The following is a 17,488-nucleotide window of genomic DNA, read 5'->3' on the forward strand; positions in this document are numbered from 1 at the left end:
CATTTGTAGTGAGTATCTAGTTGGCACTGAACAGCCTCAAACAGGAAACTGAAATCTTACTTGACTGTTGTTTGGCTGTGCCCTGGCACCACAGGACAGGAGAAGAAATGTTTTGGCCCCATAAGTGCTTCAGGTGCTCCTAGACGTGATAAGCAAGAGTTCAGCTGGTGCCAAACAGCAAGAATCCAGTCTGTGATCTTGCACACAGGATCACATGGAGGAGGTACTTTGCCTCTGAACTGCAGAGAGAAAACATGTTTGACATGACATAAGACCAGAGCTGCAAACGCTTTCCTTGAAACCCTGAGGTTTGTGGGGTTTTTAACTCATGTATTGCTATTACAAAAATTAGGAACAGTCAAAAACTGGTCAAATCTTTTTAATGGAGTATATTGAAGTCTTGCTGTATTAAAACTTATTTGCCCAACTACACTTTAAAAGATATCTCCTTATCAATAAATTGACATGCCTTTACTTTCTTGTGGGAAACTGAGACACAAATTTTGGTAGCACTGCTTTTCTAAAATATTTAGGATACCATATCCTATGCAATGCATATGATATAAATAAGGCATAGGAAAGAACATCCAATCACACCGAACAGCAATGTCTCATCCAGATATATGCTCAGTGGATTTCTATATTGATTTTAGATTTAGTAGCAATGAAGGAAAGATGCCTGTTTCTAAGACTTAAATTTTTTAGTATGCCTTGTTATGGGCGAATTATTTAATGCCAGAAAAATCTTCTGTTTCCTCTGACTCTGAATTACAGTCTCCATCATTCTAATCCTAGCATTATCCTCTGAAACAGTTTAAATTAAAGGAAGCATCAAAAGACACAGCAGGGATAGTAACTGACAGCACCAAAGCCTGAGCTTCTTAACAGAGTCTACAGGTGAAGTTAATGTAGAAAAACATGTTCCCATATATCCTAATAGTGTGCCTTAATGAATATTAAGGCACAAACAAATTATCAGAACATAGAGCAAGGATCTTTGAAATAGTCCATTGTTCAAACAGTAAATGTGCTTTTACTTTCCTTCAGATTTTTATACCATACTAATCTTTTTATGTTTAACTTTGGAATCCACTATTTTAAGTCCCATACCAACTGGAATTTGAGTTTGCATATGGCACATGTACATATTATAAAAAAATGTGCTAGCACACTGGGCATTTCAATATTTAATTAGGGAAGATACAGGAAGACACATTTTTTTTCTCCATATAGACACCATTTGCATATATGCTTGAGAGAAAATAAACTTAATGAGATTACTACCCAAATTCTGTTCAACTTCAGTCAGAGGTAGAAACCTATTACATTGTCAAATTCTAACCTATGAGACTAAGGAGTTCTTTTAAGCCTAAAAAACAGCTTGAAAATGACATCGGTTACATGATGCTGCAAGTTCTTGTAGCCAAAGCAGTTTAGCAGAATAAGTCTGACTGTGAGCAAGCCAGAATACCCCTGCTTCTGCTATTGTCTGCATTGCTGCATTTCTTGGCTCAGCTGAAGACAGTCCTTCTCTCTGATCTTGAATGATCTGTGATCAAAGTGTTTCTGTCTTTTTATGAAGAGGCTTAGATCACCAGATATTCTCCACTGTAGGCTCGAGAATACAGCCTTTCTCCTCATGAGGATAGAATTCTGCTACATACTTTTACTGCACTATTCTCTGGTCTGTACCTCATTCCAACACTACAGTCTATCTGCAAGACATCAGCTAAAACTGACCCCATTACATGCCTACAAACAATGGCCACCCTCCCCATCCTTGGCAAGGATTGTGGTAACCATTCATACTCTCAACCAGACAACTACTGACAATGATTCCAGCTTACCGTGCCTGTATGGACTCAGAGATAAATAACTATGCACCTGAAAAATGTAATGTAAAAAAAGTAATCTATTAAGAGTTTCATAGATACATTTCACATGATTCTTTTTTTGTATTTTGTATTCCTCTTCTTGTGATTAAAGAATGCCTAGGAATGTTTCTAAATTTTCTCATTTTCATAGCTGAAATGTACAGTTACTACACACTTCCTCTTCAGGATTTCTTTGAATCAGTAAGCTTTTATAGATGAGAACTGTGGCAAAGGGTACAGGAGATGACATCCACAAGGATAACTAAGATACATCCAGCTGAACACACAGAACTGACAGTAGGTCTGTTGTCCCACAACAGTACTCTTTATTACTGACAGTTTCTTCTATTCATAGAACAATCTCCCCTTTTAAGCCTGTTCAAAACTCTGCTGCCAAGATTATTTTCCTTTGCAGCTGTTTTGATTAAACTCCCTCTCCCTATGTCTAACACTGCCTGACTGTCTGCAATAGCTGCTATCACACTGGAGTGGTTTTTTTCCAAATAAGTTTCAAAAGTCCACAATTCTTCTTTTGCCTACATCTTTCTTTTAATTTCCTATCTCCATTTATTTGTTAATGTTAAAAGAGTCTTCCCATCTTTATTCTCTTTTGAACTCTTGTTCCAGATTCAACAGACCTATTGGCTCAAGACAACCTCCTTAATGATATATTTTACCCCTCTTTTGATTTGAAAATCATGAAAAGTATTTCTGTTGCTTAAAACTTAGACAAAACACACATATCACTATCTTATTTTAAATATATAGCATAAATTCTTTTAAAAAGGGATTTTACACTTGCTGAACTGATTCTATCATGCTTAGACAGAAGTTGAAAAAAATTACTGAAGGATGTTTCATGCTGTGCGTAGGCAAGTAGCTACAGTATCATTATTTGCAGCCAGTGTGTAGCCATGGCCACACAGCTTCCTATAAACCCAATCACAAAATTTACAGATACACAACCTATATCTTCCCAGAAATTAATGGGTTTCTTTTCCTGAAAAACTTAGTTACCTGTTGAGCTTTTGGCAGGTAGTGGGTTTCTGTGCTTAGGTTTTGGTAGCAGGGGCCTACAGGGGTGACTTCTCTTAGAAGCTTCTAGAAGCTTCCCCTGTCTGGTGGAGCCAATGCCAGCCAGCTCCAGGATGGGCTTCCTGCCGCTGGCCAAGGCCGAGCTCATCAGGAGTGACAGTAAGGCCTCTGTGATAACATATTTAAGAACAGAAGGTTGTTGCACAGGTGAAAATTTCCAGCCAGGAAAGAGCGGAGTGAGAACATGGGAATAACAATGTAGACACCAAGGTCAGTGCAGAAGGAGGGGCAGAAGATGCTCCAGGTGCCAGAGCTGAGGCCCCTGCAGCCCGTGGTGCAGCCCATGGTGGAGCAGCTGTGCCCCTGCAGCCCATGGAGGACCATCGGGGTGCAGAGACCCACCTGCAGCCCATGGAGGAGCCCATGCTGGAGCAGGTGGATGCATGAAGGGGAGGCTGTGACCCCGTGGGAAGCCCAGGATGGAGCGGGGTCCTGCTGGAGACCTGCAGCCCATGGAGAGGAAAGCCCACGCTGGAGCAGGTTTTTCCTGGGAAGGACTTGTGGCCCCTATGGGGGACCCCATCGGTACAGCTCATTCATGAAGGACTGCACCCCATGGAGGAGTGACCCACAGGACAGCAGTTTGGGAAGAACTGTTGTCCAAGGGATGGACTCATGCCAGAGAGGTCATGGGAGGGACCCCACGGGAGGAGAGGAATGACTCCTCTCCCTGAGCAGCAGCAGAAACAACAACTGACCATAACCCCCATTCCCCATCCCCCTGCACCACTGGGGGAGAGGAGTGAGAACATGGAAGGAAGTGGGGGGGGGGGGGGAAGGTGGTTTTATGATTATTTTACTTCTCGCTCTTTTGCTCTGATCCTGTTAGTAATAAACCTAAGTAATATCCCCACTTTCAGTCTGTTTTGACTGTGAAGGTAATCAGTAAGTGACCTCTCCCAGCTGTTAACTCATGAATCCTTTGCTGGTTTTTTTTCTCTCCTCTGTCCAGTTGCAGAGGTGAGTGAAAAAGCAGTTTTAGTGGGTATCTGGCGTCCAGCCAGAGTCAACCCACTACACGGCATTACCATCATAAATATTTCACAGACCTGGTGATGAGCAAAACTGCTGAAGCTGATTCAAGTCCTTACCTTGTTTATAACTTTTCTCCTTAAAATCTTTTGAAGCAAGCCACGCATTGGTTCCCCATCCCACCGAAGCTGAACCCAACGGAAATGCTGCTGAACCAGCAGGTCAGAGCCATGAAGATGACACTTTGCGATTGTCCCCAGTAAAAAGCAGTTTTCATGAAAGTAAAAAGCACCAGAAACTCCATTTGCTAAAAAGGAACCATAAAACCACTTTACTGAAATACTCAAACTTTTGACATGATTTCATATGAAAGCAAGAAGCAGTGACATAGTTAGGAAAAAAAAAACCAAACCCACAAAACACCATAAATTAGCTTTAAAACATGCTATCTGTTAAGAACAACTGTTCACAATAAAATATAAACCCGAACAAATTACATTTTTTCTCCTGTTCCCTGTTTGTCATACAACTGTACTGTAGTAAAAACATTTCTCCATCTCAAGTACTTTAAATACCTCTTTGAATTGTGCAAGGATTTTCCGAACTCCGATTCTCAAGAGCTGTCAGAAAATCTCCTAGTAATTCAGACAAAGAAGCTCTCTCCAGATTTTCTAAAATCACAATGGTTGTCTTGTTTACAGAAGGCTGTTTGACAGGGATCAGACAAGCTGAAATATAAAAATCCCATTAATGTTTACTTAGGAAAATTGACTTTTATTTATGTGTACAATTTTTACTGTTACTAATGCAACAAAGGATTTTTAAAAGAATTTTTTCCTCTTAACATGTTCACGGAAGCAGACAGACTGTATATGTTCAAAACTGAAAGCATAAAATCAAACAATAAAAAGAACATAATACTATATATTAAGAAAAAAATTGAAATCTATGATTAAAATAAATTCTTGAAATAGCTATAATGGGATCTTCACAGATCTTCACAGATAGGAAAGATTTCAGCACACTGAAAATAAATACAACAGAAAAGATAGCAAAGACCTCTGAAAACATTTTTTCTTTTGCTGTAATACATCTTAAACTTTTAACATGTACTCTTAATACCATATAGTGATAAAAGGTTTCAGAATAGTCCATGTTTATAAGAAATTTAATCATTCTATGAGATTGCCTATTTGTTTGCTACTATTTTCTCTTCAAAACTTCCTTCAATATCTTTAAGAATCACTCAATCAGAGCTAGTATGAGGCATGAACAGTAGCATCTTAATAGGCACTAAAATAAGGTATATACTTTTTTTTCACATTTTAGCTATTTTCAATTTTCCTGATTTTAACATGTTATTGCTTAAAGAAGACAGCCTTTGTATGTGTTCCTGTAACACTAAATCCCAGGTGAATACTTCTGTAATATATCTATAAAACAAAACACTCATCTTGAGTATATTGTGCCTTCCATTGTTTCAGAACCTTTTGAAGGTGGTACTAAAAATGGTCATTAAGGAAACTGACATGTAAAAGGGCAAAACTAACAGCATCTGACTGTATCTGACCACTGCTTTTTATTTGCAGTTTCCTGACTATTACTGCCCTGTTTTACTAGGAGGATACAGCTTGAGAGCAGGGAAGACAGGTACTTCCTCTGTGTCTGATAGATCCATTTAGAGAGAGGAGGAGTGTTCTCTTAGGAGAGGAAATGTAGCAGAACAATGGGGCAAGAAGCAGGCAGAAAAATGAGAGACTCAACCAGCAGCACCATGCTGAAATGCAAGCACAGACAATTAAGAGTATGTTGCTGATACAGAAGCAGCTTTCCTAAGAGGCACTAGCCAGTAAACAAACCAGACTATTAGTGACATTCTTGCCTGCAAGCCAAACACCAAAGCCTGGCTGATTTCTGACTAAATGGTCTCTCCTCCCAGCAATGTGATGGCACTGAAGATGACATGTGGGAATAATCACTGGCATAAGCTATCCTCCGAACTGTGACCAGGATTTCCTTAGAGAAAAATTGCCACAGACTAAAGTTATACCAGGAAGTATGTGAACAAACAGAATAGAGCACTGCATGGCACTGTATGACCTGATGGGATGGCTCTGCTTTTGTTCATGAGCACAGACATGGTCAGAGGGGATTGTTCAGTTTCTTGCAACCTAGAAAGACAATGAAAGCTACAGGATAAAAGCATACTTGAATAGAAGTCACCACACTGCAACTGCAGAGCAGGTTGAAGACAGCATTCTGTCTCACTGAATTGTAGGTTTTTTCCATTAAGAAGTTAGTAATTCTACAAATAAAATATTTGCTTATGAGATTCAGATTCCTCTTTTTGTTTCTGGTCTGCCCATATGGAGAAGCAAAAAGCTGGGGGCTGATCCTTGCAAAGCTTTGCCTCAAAGTTTCATGATGGTAGCACATGGAGATGCATCCAGGGGTGTTGCATTGGTACAACTGAAACTGGTATAATTTCAAGTGCCCAAAGCTCAGCCTCTTTCAAAACAGAAAGTGAAATGTGAAAATCACAGCTTCTAAAACACAAAGTTATTCCAAGCAGTACTGACATTTATCTCAGATACTTTTAATGTGAATGACCATACTGATTGGAGGTAAAATTAGAAACCTAGGGCTGTAGAAGGTATCAAAATAAAAAAGTCCAATTTTTTGACTGATAATGAGGTCTTACTACCAAGTTTAAATTCAAGCTATATTGCTAATTTTTGTCAACAAAAACCCCCAAGCCCTAAACACTTATAAAACAGAAACAGGAAAAAATAGAAGAAAGCTGCAAAGAGGTGAAAGCAGCAACATATTTAAGAACTGTCTGCAAACAGTAAAGCTGTATTTGAGCCAAAATTAATTTGAACAGCACCAAAGAAAAGGAAGCTTCATATCACTCTTCAGGCTTCTATATTATTACTGTATGCATAATATTATAAATTATATTATATATTACCCCTACATTATATAAGATATATTTTATATTATATTACATATTAGATATGATATACAATATACTATAGTATTAGTAGATGGTTAATACTATGGCAAAATAAAAGAAATCAGGGTTCAAATGCATGAGTATGGGCAAAAGGTAGCACAACCTGCCTTGTGAGAAAGTCCTCCACATAAAATGTTACTTTTCTCTTCACTTTTATCACTACTCTATTCCTTTTTCTTACAGTCTCCTTACTACGTCTGACTGACCCACATGCCCCCATTCTTCTGCTTCCATATGTCTTTTGCCCATTTTCACTGTCATTCATCTTTGGTTATTTTGTTCTTTTTTCATTCTCACCAGTTTCACTGCCAGTTTGCACAGGTACAGCCTACTGACTGCTCTGAGAATATTTTATTATGCAGTACCCAAGTATCTGGACTTTGATCTTTATGTAGTTATTCACATCCACTGAGAGAAAACAGTTAATCCTACTACTTTGTCCTGTAGTAATGGGTCAGAATACACACACACTAACATTTGCCTGTTTGGGTGACAAAATTTTTTTAAACATTAGAACAGCTTCAATAAGGCAACAATAGACCTTTATTTCTGATTCAGGAGAGTCAAACCAGAGTAATGAACTTTTAAAGGCTCACAAACAAAGGAAAAAATGAATGAGACAGAAATAAATATTAATTTTACTTAAATGTCAAGAACTTTTGACAGAGCTCGCTATTGGAAGCTCTGTCATACTTAGTTCTACCTCAGTTTAGACTCATACGATTTTTCCCCAAGCACCCGAAAAACGATGGGTTCCATTAAAACATGCCATCCACTGTGCAAAATGTTTTAATGTATTTCTTTACTTTGCACCATTAAAAAATTTCCTACAAATTACCAACATCAGTCCTGCTGAAATAACCTTACCACTACTGATGAACAGTTCTGCAAGCTGCTCCTTGGAGAAACCAGCATCCACTTGAACTTTAACGATCTCACATGTGGATCCCGCAGCCACTTGCTTTTGCTGTGTTGAAAATTTATAGATTTGGTGAAATAGTGAAAACTCTGATTTATAGATTAATTTACCTGATATGTTTGTGTAAATACCTTCATGCAGGATGCTATCTGATATGCTATATAATCTTGCAAACTTCCTTCTGGACCATGGAAAATGACATTGCGGTATTGTTCAACCTACAGATAGACAATAAAATATTCTTGAAAGTTCAGACTTGGATTATTTATTTTGTTTTTACCTAGATGACACACTCAGCACCTAACAGACAAAATTCTTTGCTTTGCACTACTGGAGTTGATAATCCTTACTATATTAGTTTCAAAGTAGACAATTTGCATACAATATCTTGGGAATATATTGATAAATTTATATCCTAATTTGTAAAACTACCTATCAAGGTATTTTGTTATAACAAATTTTAAAACTTGAAAAATTCATGTAGGAATAATGAGTTTAGGAATCGCAAATATTTTCTTAATGTGGAATTAAAATATGTATCGGAATGATGTCAAAATCATCAGTGTAATTCACTGCCAACTTAAGGACTTAGACTAAGGACTTTATTTCCAGTAGAAATGGGATCATGTTAACAATATGGTAGAATAAAATATATTTTATTTATCTTAACTGTAAAATTGCTTTATCTCTAAAAAGTCAGTAAGGGAATACACTCATATCACTGTGCAATATTGCTGAATACAGCAGAAACCTGAGGCATTACAACTCTTCTAACAACATATACTATCCAAGGACACAGCAAAAATTATGCAGATTCTAGTCTAATTCTGATTTGATGCAATGTTAAAACAAATGATCTATGAAAGCTAACTCTTCTAATTAACATTATATTTTGAGGTATTAAACAGACTAAGAGTTACAGGAGATATCAATATAAGCTAGTAATAAAATTCAAGTTTCAAATCATTCTTTTGTGAATGTTATTCTAATTTATTTTTCCCTCAAAAAGTGGAATGAAAGAACTCTGGAAAGCAATAAGATATCATACAGTTTTTAATATATTTTTAAAGCAGTTCAGTTACTCAGCAGCTATTTAAAGAAGAAAGTTAACGCCCTCATGAGACTAAAGTTTAAGGGTAAGATTCAGGGGGAACTTTATTTTAAAATACCAGCTTTCATCCCATTTAATTTTTTTAGAAGTCTTGACGTTCTTTCATGGAGTAAAAGAATGATTTTTTTTAAGTCAACACTATTAGAGAAGTATTTTTATGAACAATTAGCACACCGAAAGAAGCTAGCTTAGTACTGACCAGGCGTAGGTAATTCTGGAGTGTCTGAAGATGGATCATGGATGCATAAGTCACACTATTTAGACAGCCTTCTTGAGGTCCTTAAAACGAGATACACAAATAACTTTTCTAAATCTCTCATGTTTTACATGCGTGTATGACAGATACATATGATTTTCATGCAGTATTCTACAGTAAGTTCATAAAATTAGAGGCTATGTAAATTAAAATGCTGAATAAATGAAAGGCATTTACCTAGCACCATAGATCCATGCCTATCCATGACATAAGCAATATGGATACTACTAAATAACTGGAAAAGGTAGTAGGACCTTTTATGCAAAAATATGCCAGCATATTTTCTAAATATTGTCAGTACTTTCAAATCTAGTTAAAAAATTAATTAGATATGATATTTCTGAGAATCAAGCAGCACTGAAGAAAAAAACAGTAGCAAATGATTCTCAAAATATGTATTTTATACAGAGTCTCTTAACATTCAAAACTGAAAAATTATGATTTGAAAATTACCATACAAAACCACTGTGATATGCTCAGCTCTGTTGTTCTTCAGAAAGTCCCATGGGGGCTGGGAAAAAATCTGACCTGTTGACCATGAAACGTTTCCTGTTAAAAAAAAAAAATAAAAGAGATATTCCCTGTATCTATATAAAGTGTCCTATGCTCAAATATATTCACTTGCTTATGAAGATTGTGTGCATACGCTAACAAATTTGACAAACAAACCAGTTCTGTGTATGAGATGTACTAAATCACACTATTATTTGATACACAACTGAGGATACTGATGTCTTCTGTCAACCGAGACACATGTTTAACATGTTTAACAGCTAGCCTGTCTTTACATCTTTACGTGTAAAATAGAGTAAAATAGGATATTTGCCCAGTCTAATGTGAATAGGGGTTTTTTTGGCTGATGGGCAGGTGGAGGAAGGAATAAGATTTAAGATGAACTACAAGAATTTTCAGAAACCTACACAATTGTTACTACTACCACCACAATTCAGCTGATTTCTCACAATTTTAAAGATTTCTCTTTTTTACCTTGATAAATGAAGTTATAGAAAACAGTAGTTCTGTTTCCCTATGCCAATGATTTACAGTCTGTATTTACTGTATATTCTGGATGTACTGTAAAGATGCATTGTGGGCTTTGCTTCAAATTGCTTTCATAGTAACACAGAATATCTTGAATTGGAAGGGACTCACAAGGATCATCCAAGTCCAACCCCTGGCCCGGCACAAGACAGCCCCAAGAATCACACCCTGTGCCTGAGAGCATTGTCCAAACACTTACTGAGCTCTGGCAGCCTTGGTGCTGTGACCACTTTCCTGGGGAACCTGTGCCAGTATCGAAACACACCCCGAGGGAAGAACCTTTTCCTGAAATCCAACCTAAACCTCCCCTGACACAGCTTCAGGCTGTTCCCTCAAGTCCTGTCACTGATCACCACAGAGAAGAGATCAGTGTCTGCCCCTCCTCTTCCCCTTACAAAGATGTCGTAGACTGCAATGAGGTCTCCCTTCAGTCTCCTCCAGGCCGAACAAACCAAGTGACCTCACCCGCTCCTCCTATGGCTTCCCCTCAAGGCCCTTCACCATATTTGTTGCCCTCCTTTGGATGCTCTCCAAGAGCTTAACATCTTTCTTATGCCGTCGAACCCCAAACTGCACACAATATCAAGGTGAGAGTTTTGTTTCACCTGTGATACTGATTTCTCCTCTAGAGTACTAAATTGAGTAAAGGACTAATTAACATAGGGCCTCATGGTCCCCAAGATCAAAGTGCTTAATGAATTGTGCCATAAACACAGATAAAAGTAAAGAATGCTTTCATGCCAACAGTATTCAAAGGTGCATAGCTAGTACTGGTCTTTCTTAGTCTAAGCTTTAAAAGATCCAGAAATCTAAAGATATTTTTATCTTACAAGATTTCACCAATTTAAGAAAACCCCCAAGTTTTGCTCTTATATTACACCAATACTGATACCTAGTTTGACAGATAATATACTGCTTGCACTGAGGCCAATATTGGATTCTGCAGCACTGTTAAATGACAGGTCTTCTAGGTTCCTCCATCCATCAGAAGCGATTGCCTGGAAATGGTTTGTCACTGCCTGACTCACTGCTTTTGAAAAATCATCCCATGACGTCTGCTTGCGGATATTTAAAGCACATATTGTGTTTTCTGTATCAAATTCCTCTGTACCCCAATGGGCTAGTTCAATGCCACTGACTGAAATCCTTACAGGTACATTAAGAGCATCTGTTGAAAAACAAAATACCAACAATGAGAAAAACTGTAAAACTCAATTTAAAATAATCCCATTATTATAGACCAACATCTAATATTACAAAGGAAAGCTACAAAATAACTCCTGCTACAGAGAAGCAAATGGCAAAGTGCAGCACAGATCACCACCACATCATCAAAGCAGTGATGAAAATATCAAGGTATCTATCTCTAAAAAAAAAAACCAAACCAGGATTATTATGCTTAAATAATAGGAAGCAAGAAAAACCGTACTTTTTATATTTCCTCTTTACAGACTAGTTGCTTATAAATTAAGACAGATGGTGGACAGTGTCTTAATATTTTAATTTATTGTTGTTGTGCACATTTTTATTACCAATTCAGAAAAGAATTTTCTGGCACTAGTGCACAAGTGGAAAACACAGCTGAGCCAAACATCTTTAAATAAAAAGCTAAGAGCTAGGAGAAAAACTTCACTTGAAAGTGTATATTTTATTTAGTATAGAATAAATTGACAAAATACTAAAAAGGGAAAATAGGAAATATACATGCACATTCTAGACACAATGAAGTTATTTTAAATCCTGCTCTTTGGAATACAACTCAACAGAAGCAGCAGTCTCTGGGGATCATTTAGGTTACTAAAACTGAAAAGGAAACTATCTTCTAATTTTCATGCCAAAACAATACCTTTCAGAAATTATCCCTGAAATTAAAAATAAGTACACTATTAAAAAAAAATCAGCTTATTATGAAATCTTGCAACATGATCTTAGTTTTGCTTTTGTGTTCAGAAGCCAGATCTTCAGCTGATACAAACCAATGAAGCTTTTCTGATGTCAGAAAAGCTCTGATTTAAACATAGTAGCCTACCATAGGGTAAAGATTACTCAAAGGCATCCTTCAGATGTGGAATTGTGAGAAATGTATCAAAGGTTTGCCCTTCTGATGGCTGGACCTCAGGGAAATGAGCACAGACTGTAAGGAGTACAGAGGGTTCTCCACGAAGAAACAGGCCCCTAGGACAGAGGTACAGTAAATGTCTAAACTTCACTGCATGTGACCTCTACAGCAGAGATGGCAATCCTGGCCCCCAGTCACTCCGATCTCTCGCAGCACATCCTCCTGTCCTACATGCATGTAATTCCTTACAATGAAAACCTTACTGGACTGTGATGAAGGCAGAGAATGGTACATACACACCTTACCCAAAATGCAGTCCTGGCTTTTTAAGGTGAATAGAAGAGAAGGGGAGACCAAAGGTTCTGACCTGATAAAAGCAGTTGGATCCATGACAAGCATGACCAGAGAAACAGAATGCTAAGACTGATGAAAATAATACAAGCATTAATTTAACAGGCTACAGATTCAGCCATCAGAAATTGCCTTCAGTCCGATAAAGAAGATGACCATGGAGAAGTTTCTATCAGAAAGTAAGCTGTTCCCCTCTGAACCTGCAGTAAAATGGTAAGAACTGAGATTTATAATAGCTGAAGAGGAAAGTCAGAAGCAGCAGACAGAAAGCTTTGCTAATTTGTTGATAATCAGGGAACTTAACTACCCACATCTCTGTATCCCACAAAACAAACACAAAGAAGTAGATAAATAAAAAGCATACAAATCTACAAAGACAATACTTCTCACTACACAGAGAAACATAGATATATTTTTCTCTGAATATATAGATATAAATGCATCGAGATATATACGGAACTAGTGAGTGGATGGATTAAGTCCTATCTCAAGAAATACACAGGTCAGTTTGCTCTACTGAATTTTGAGAAAATTTACAGAAAAGGAAGAAGATAACAGGTTTCAACTGAATAACCATCTTCTGACAGAAGTTACTGATGTTGGAAAGAAGAAGTTGTTCGATGTTGTCTCTAAGACATTTTTGAAGAATCAAACAAACAATCCCCTCAACAATAAACAAGTGACAAATAAAACTATATTTTAAAAAGAGATTCAGATGTGACTAGATGATTGTCTTAGCCTGAAGAAATTTGACAGTTATCCACCACTAAGTGACTACTTCTGCAAGAATTTGAAGAAAAGATAAGAGGAGGATAATAGCTTTGGAAAAAGTAATTCTAATATTAAATTCAGAAATTTTAAGAGAATATGGATGTTTGCACATGTACAATATGTACCATCTTTTCAAATGGTTTAAAAACAAAGATATGAGTCATTTAATAACCTCAAACAAAATTTTATCATATGCTTTTGCAAAATTTGAAGAATAGAAACTTGCTAGCTTAAGGAAACTTAATATTGTGGTGCCAAAGAAGTGACAACTACTCTTTCCATATTTCTCATTTTTGTCCCACAAGTTCTTTATTAAAAACATTTTTATATAGTGTTGATAGCATTTACTTACTTAAGTTTTCTAGGAGATGTTTGCAATCATCAGTGGCAACATCATGCAATGTTCGATTACACTTATCTTTTCTCTCAGCCTCTAGTCCACCATGGCTACAAAGGATTTCTAGACAGTTCTGCAAAGGTAGGAACTGTATTATTTGCTTGTCCATTTGCTGCATTAAAGTGTTCTACCAATATGCAGTTAGACTCCTAACTGATATTCTTACACGTGCATTTCCAAAGATAATCAGCTACGGAGTTTCTATAGATGAAAATCCAAATGATGTTACGCAGGAGGTTGAAAACCAGAGTAAAAATATTTTATAGCAGACCTGAAAGTCTCAAATTATGATTTTGAAAAAGCAGAACATACACAGCCAGGCTTCTACAGTCTCCAAGCTGATCAAGTGCTGATCAGTTGAATTAAGAAATTCCTAATATCTGGCCACTAGTTTAGGTATTCATAAGGAAATAGAAGCCCATCTACGTAACCTGGTTTGAATATCTTGGGCTCAATGTTCAAGTAACATCAAATAAGCAATTCTAAAGTTTAATCAGACTAATAAATGAATCTATTTAGATAGCAATCCATAAAACCAATTTTCACTTTGCAATTAATCAAGTATGAGTCTCTATCACGCCTGATATCTCATTGGGACACAGAAAAATAATCATTTTAAAATCACCCTGCAAGCCTCTTCTTTGGCAGGTAAACCTGAATTTCTGCAAGCATAGTAACAATGCAGTGAAATAAACCCACATTTTTATTAAGTCAGAGTATAAACATCTTGTGGATGCCAACAACATGATGCCCTCTTAAAAAAAGTCATATACTCATCCAAAGGAAAAAACCTTAAAATTTATTAGAAAGATGATATCATATAAGTTTGGATTGGTACAATCATACTGTAAGATGTATAAAAATATTAAAGGTCCCATAGCCATATTTAAAAAAAAAAAAGATGCCAACAGAAATTATACCAGTTAATACTGTATTAATAATCTCTGGGGTTAAGCATAGCAGGGAAACAAAACCTTGAAAACACAGAGAAGCAGCTATTAAGTATGTTGATGCAGAACAGTGGCTTCTTGCAGTTTTGGCTAATGTTTTGTAGCTGTTCTACCAGAAACTTTTGTCAGTATATCTGACATCCTGAGACCTTTCATAAACATAGCAGTTATTCAAGGTATATTTGCCTGTGAGGTGAAATTTTACCAGGCTGTAGTTCCAGCACTTGCAACTGCTTTTAAAAAATGGATTAGTTCACTAAGTTTGCCAGAAGAAAATCAAGCAGAAAAAAGCATGTATTTTCCTGCCAGGTTAGTTCATTAACGTTGACTATCAAATGGGAGCAATGAATAGCAAAGACAGCAGAAGGCAGAGGACTGAATTGTGAGGCTGAATGTGGGAAGTAAAGCAGGAAGAAGTGGGTCAGAACAAAGAAACAAGCCTATTTCCTTAGTAAAATGAGGATTTTTGTTGGCTCTGTTGCCTATGAAAGAACAGCTAAAATGTCCTAGCAGAAAGCATCTGTAAAGAATGGCACCTATCCATCTTGGAACAAAAATATGCAAGTGCCAGCACTGCTTATAATAGCAGCTATCATATGGTAGAATGAACGATATGCAGTGTAGATAATGGATTAGAGAATGAAGGCAAAGTGTTAACAGCACTTGAAATGGCTATTTTAGCTTTTTAATATCCCAAACATACCTCAAGTCAATAAATGCATTTAATCAAATACAGTTTCATAAAGTCTCTGTAACATTAAAACCAGCAATCTGCCTGCCAGCTATATACTGCCTTCATCACCTAAGAGACTAACCTCAAACAGCTGACTTGGAGTGTGCTCAGAAACTCAAACCCCTGACTTATTAATGAAAGATATACATGAAGACTTCCAGTGTCAGAACCTTCAAGAGATCACCTCAAAGCAACTTTTAGACAGAAAATGAAACCTAGCTTCCAAGTTCCTGAGGACTATCTTATTGCAGAAAGAGCCAACATATTGCACATTAAGTATTTCCAGACTAAACTCCATTTAAATTCAGATGAGTGGAAACCAGAATAAGAGTCTGCATCTGCCTAAGAGACACTGGTAATGGAACACTGACTTTTTGTAATGCAAAATTCTGAATAAGCAGTGGCTGGTCCCTAAAAAAACGTAACTTAATAAAGTGAATCTTAAATCTGTATCTATTTTGAATATATCATAGTATATCATATATATGTATCATATATATCAGGAAAAAAATGAACATAATGACAGATACTGAACTAGGTATGTAATCACAAGCTGAGTTTTGAAGTCTTAGATTATATTTTCTTAAAATTCACTCTCTTCTGTGTTTAGCATCCTCCATTTTCTTCCTGGGTAAAAATTTCACGGTAAGATCTGACTGACAGCTGTCATATAAAAAGAAGTCCTTTAAACAGTCAGCATTAGAAGTGCATGACTTCTGATGTCAAAATCTTCAAGTAATATTCAATTTCCAGAAATCTTCCTGCTTGTCATCAGTAAAACCTGTCAGGTCATTCTCCATGTCATCAGTTAACCCAACCCCCCAAAACCATACTCACTGCCTGCCAAAAAAAGCTGCCTGAAATAATAAATTAAACAATGTATTACTGCACAAATCTGATTCTCAAATTGCTTTTCCTCTCCTTCCTACCCACAGGAAGAATTGTGCATAGCTAAATCATCCCTACCTATAACCGGAAGCTATGCTCACCTAATGTACATTCGTAAGTACATGACACCCATTGAATTGGCATTCAGGGTGGGATTCACCTCACCTTAACTTTGAAAACCTGAATCTCAAGTAATACTTGTTTTGTGTTTTTATTGTTGTCCACAAAGAAACAAAACATTTAAATAGGACAATTCACCCCATTTGACACTTAGGTTCTGGGGTAAATTGTCCACTAGTAGTATACTTCTGTCTTTGTTAAATCAAGTGTGCCAAGAAATTAGATAATAAACTTCGATTTGACATCTAAATTTTAATACTTCAAAGATAAAAGAATTTATCGTGCCTAAATTCTATCAGGTTACTGTAACTTTTCACACAGACTGACCTTAAAGCCTTTTGATGCTGCTATGTGGGCAGCAGTCCAACCCTCTTTGTCAGCATGGTTGATGAGATCTGCAGAAACAACAGGCTTTACTCTAGTGCTGTAGTCATCTCCTCTCTTCTCCAAACCAAAGTAGTCTAAATTAGGCTCTGCATCTGCCAAAGAGTTCCTGCTGTTTGGCTCTCCATAGTACATAAGGAGCTTGAGACTTTCAACATTACCAGAATCCACTGCTGCATGAATTGGTGACCAGCCATCCTGAAAAAAACCAAAATCAAACAGCACACTCCCACCAAACACATAGAAGAATGCTTGCAGACTTATATCAGCAATGAGTCTGAACAGAAGGTTCTGTTTGGAAATTAAGAAGATAAGCAAGGGGAGGTGACATAATAATCCTTTGGAAAAACTGTTGCTTGTATGTTTTTGGGGTGGAAGAAAGAGAAGGAAGAAAATGTAACAGAAAGAAAATTTTACAGCTTTCTCCAAGGACAGCCCAGCAAATAAAGTCTTCAAAATTTTTAGAAGAGTCTAAGTGATACAGGACTTAGATGCTGTTAGTAAACTGCTTCCTTATAATGTATTAAACTAACATGATTCTAACTATCAAT

General features: G+C 36.9%; 1 protein-coding gene across 1 annotated transcript in view; it reads right to left on the reverse strand.

The window, feature by feature from the left end:
- Positions 1–17,488, reverse strand: part of CTTNBP2 (cortactin binding protein 2) — an 80,946-nt gene that overhangs the window by 13,144 nt on the left and 50,314 nt on the right. The window contains exons 8-17 of the mRNA XM_064656053.1: positions 16,881–17,135; positions 13,818–13,935; positions 11,177–11,452; positions 9,697–9,792; positions 9,187–9,266; positions 8,008–8,094; positions 7,825–7,924; positions 4,517–4,669; positions 4,061–4,248; positions 61–239 (exon numbers count right to left, since the gene is read on the reverse strand). Coding sequence (XP_064512123.1) covers positions 61–239; positions 4,061–4,248; positions 4,517–4,669; positions 7,825–7,924; positions 8,008–8,094; positions 9,187–9,266; positions 9,697–9,792; positions 11,177–11,452; positions 13,818–13,935; positions 16,881–17,135 — 1,532 coding nt within the window. The remainder of the gene's footprint in view (positions 1–60; positions 240–4,060; positions 4,249–4,516; positions 4,670–7,824; positions 7,925–8,007; positions 8,095–9,186; positions 9,267–9,696; positions 9,793–11,176; positions 11,453–13,817; positions 13,936–16,880; positions 17,136–17,488) is intronic.

This window comes from Pseudopipra pipra, chromosome 5 (assembly GCF_036250125.1).
Source record: "Pseudopipra pipra isolate bDixPip1 chromosome 5, bDixPip1.hap1, whole genome shotgun sequence".
NCBI lineage: Eukaryota > Metazoa > Chordata > Aves > Passeriformes > Pipridae > Pseudopipra > Pseudopipra pipra.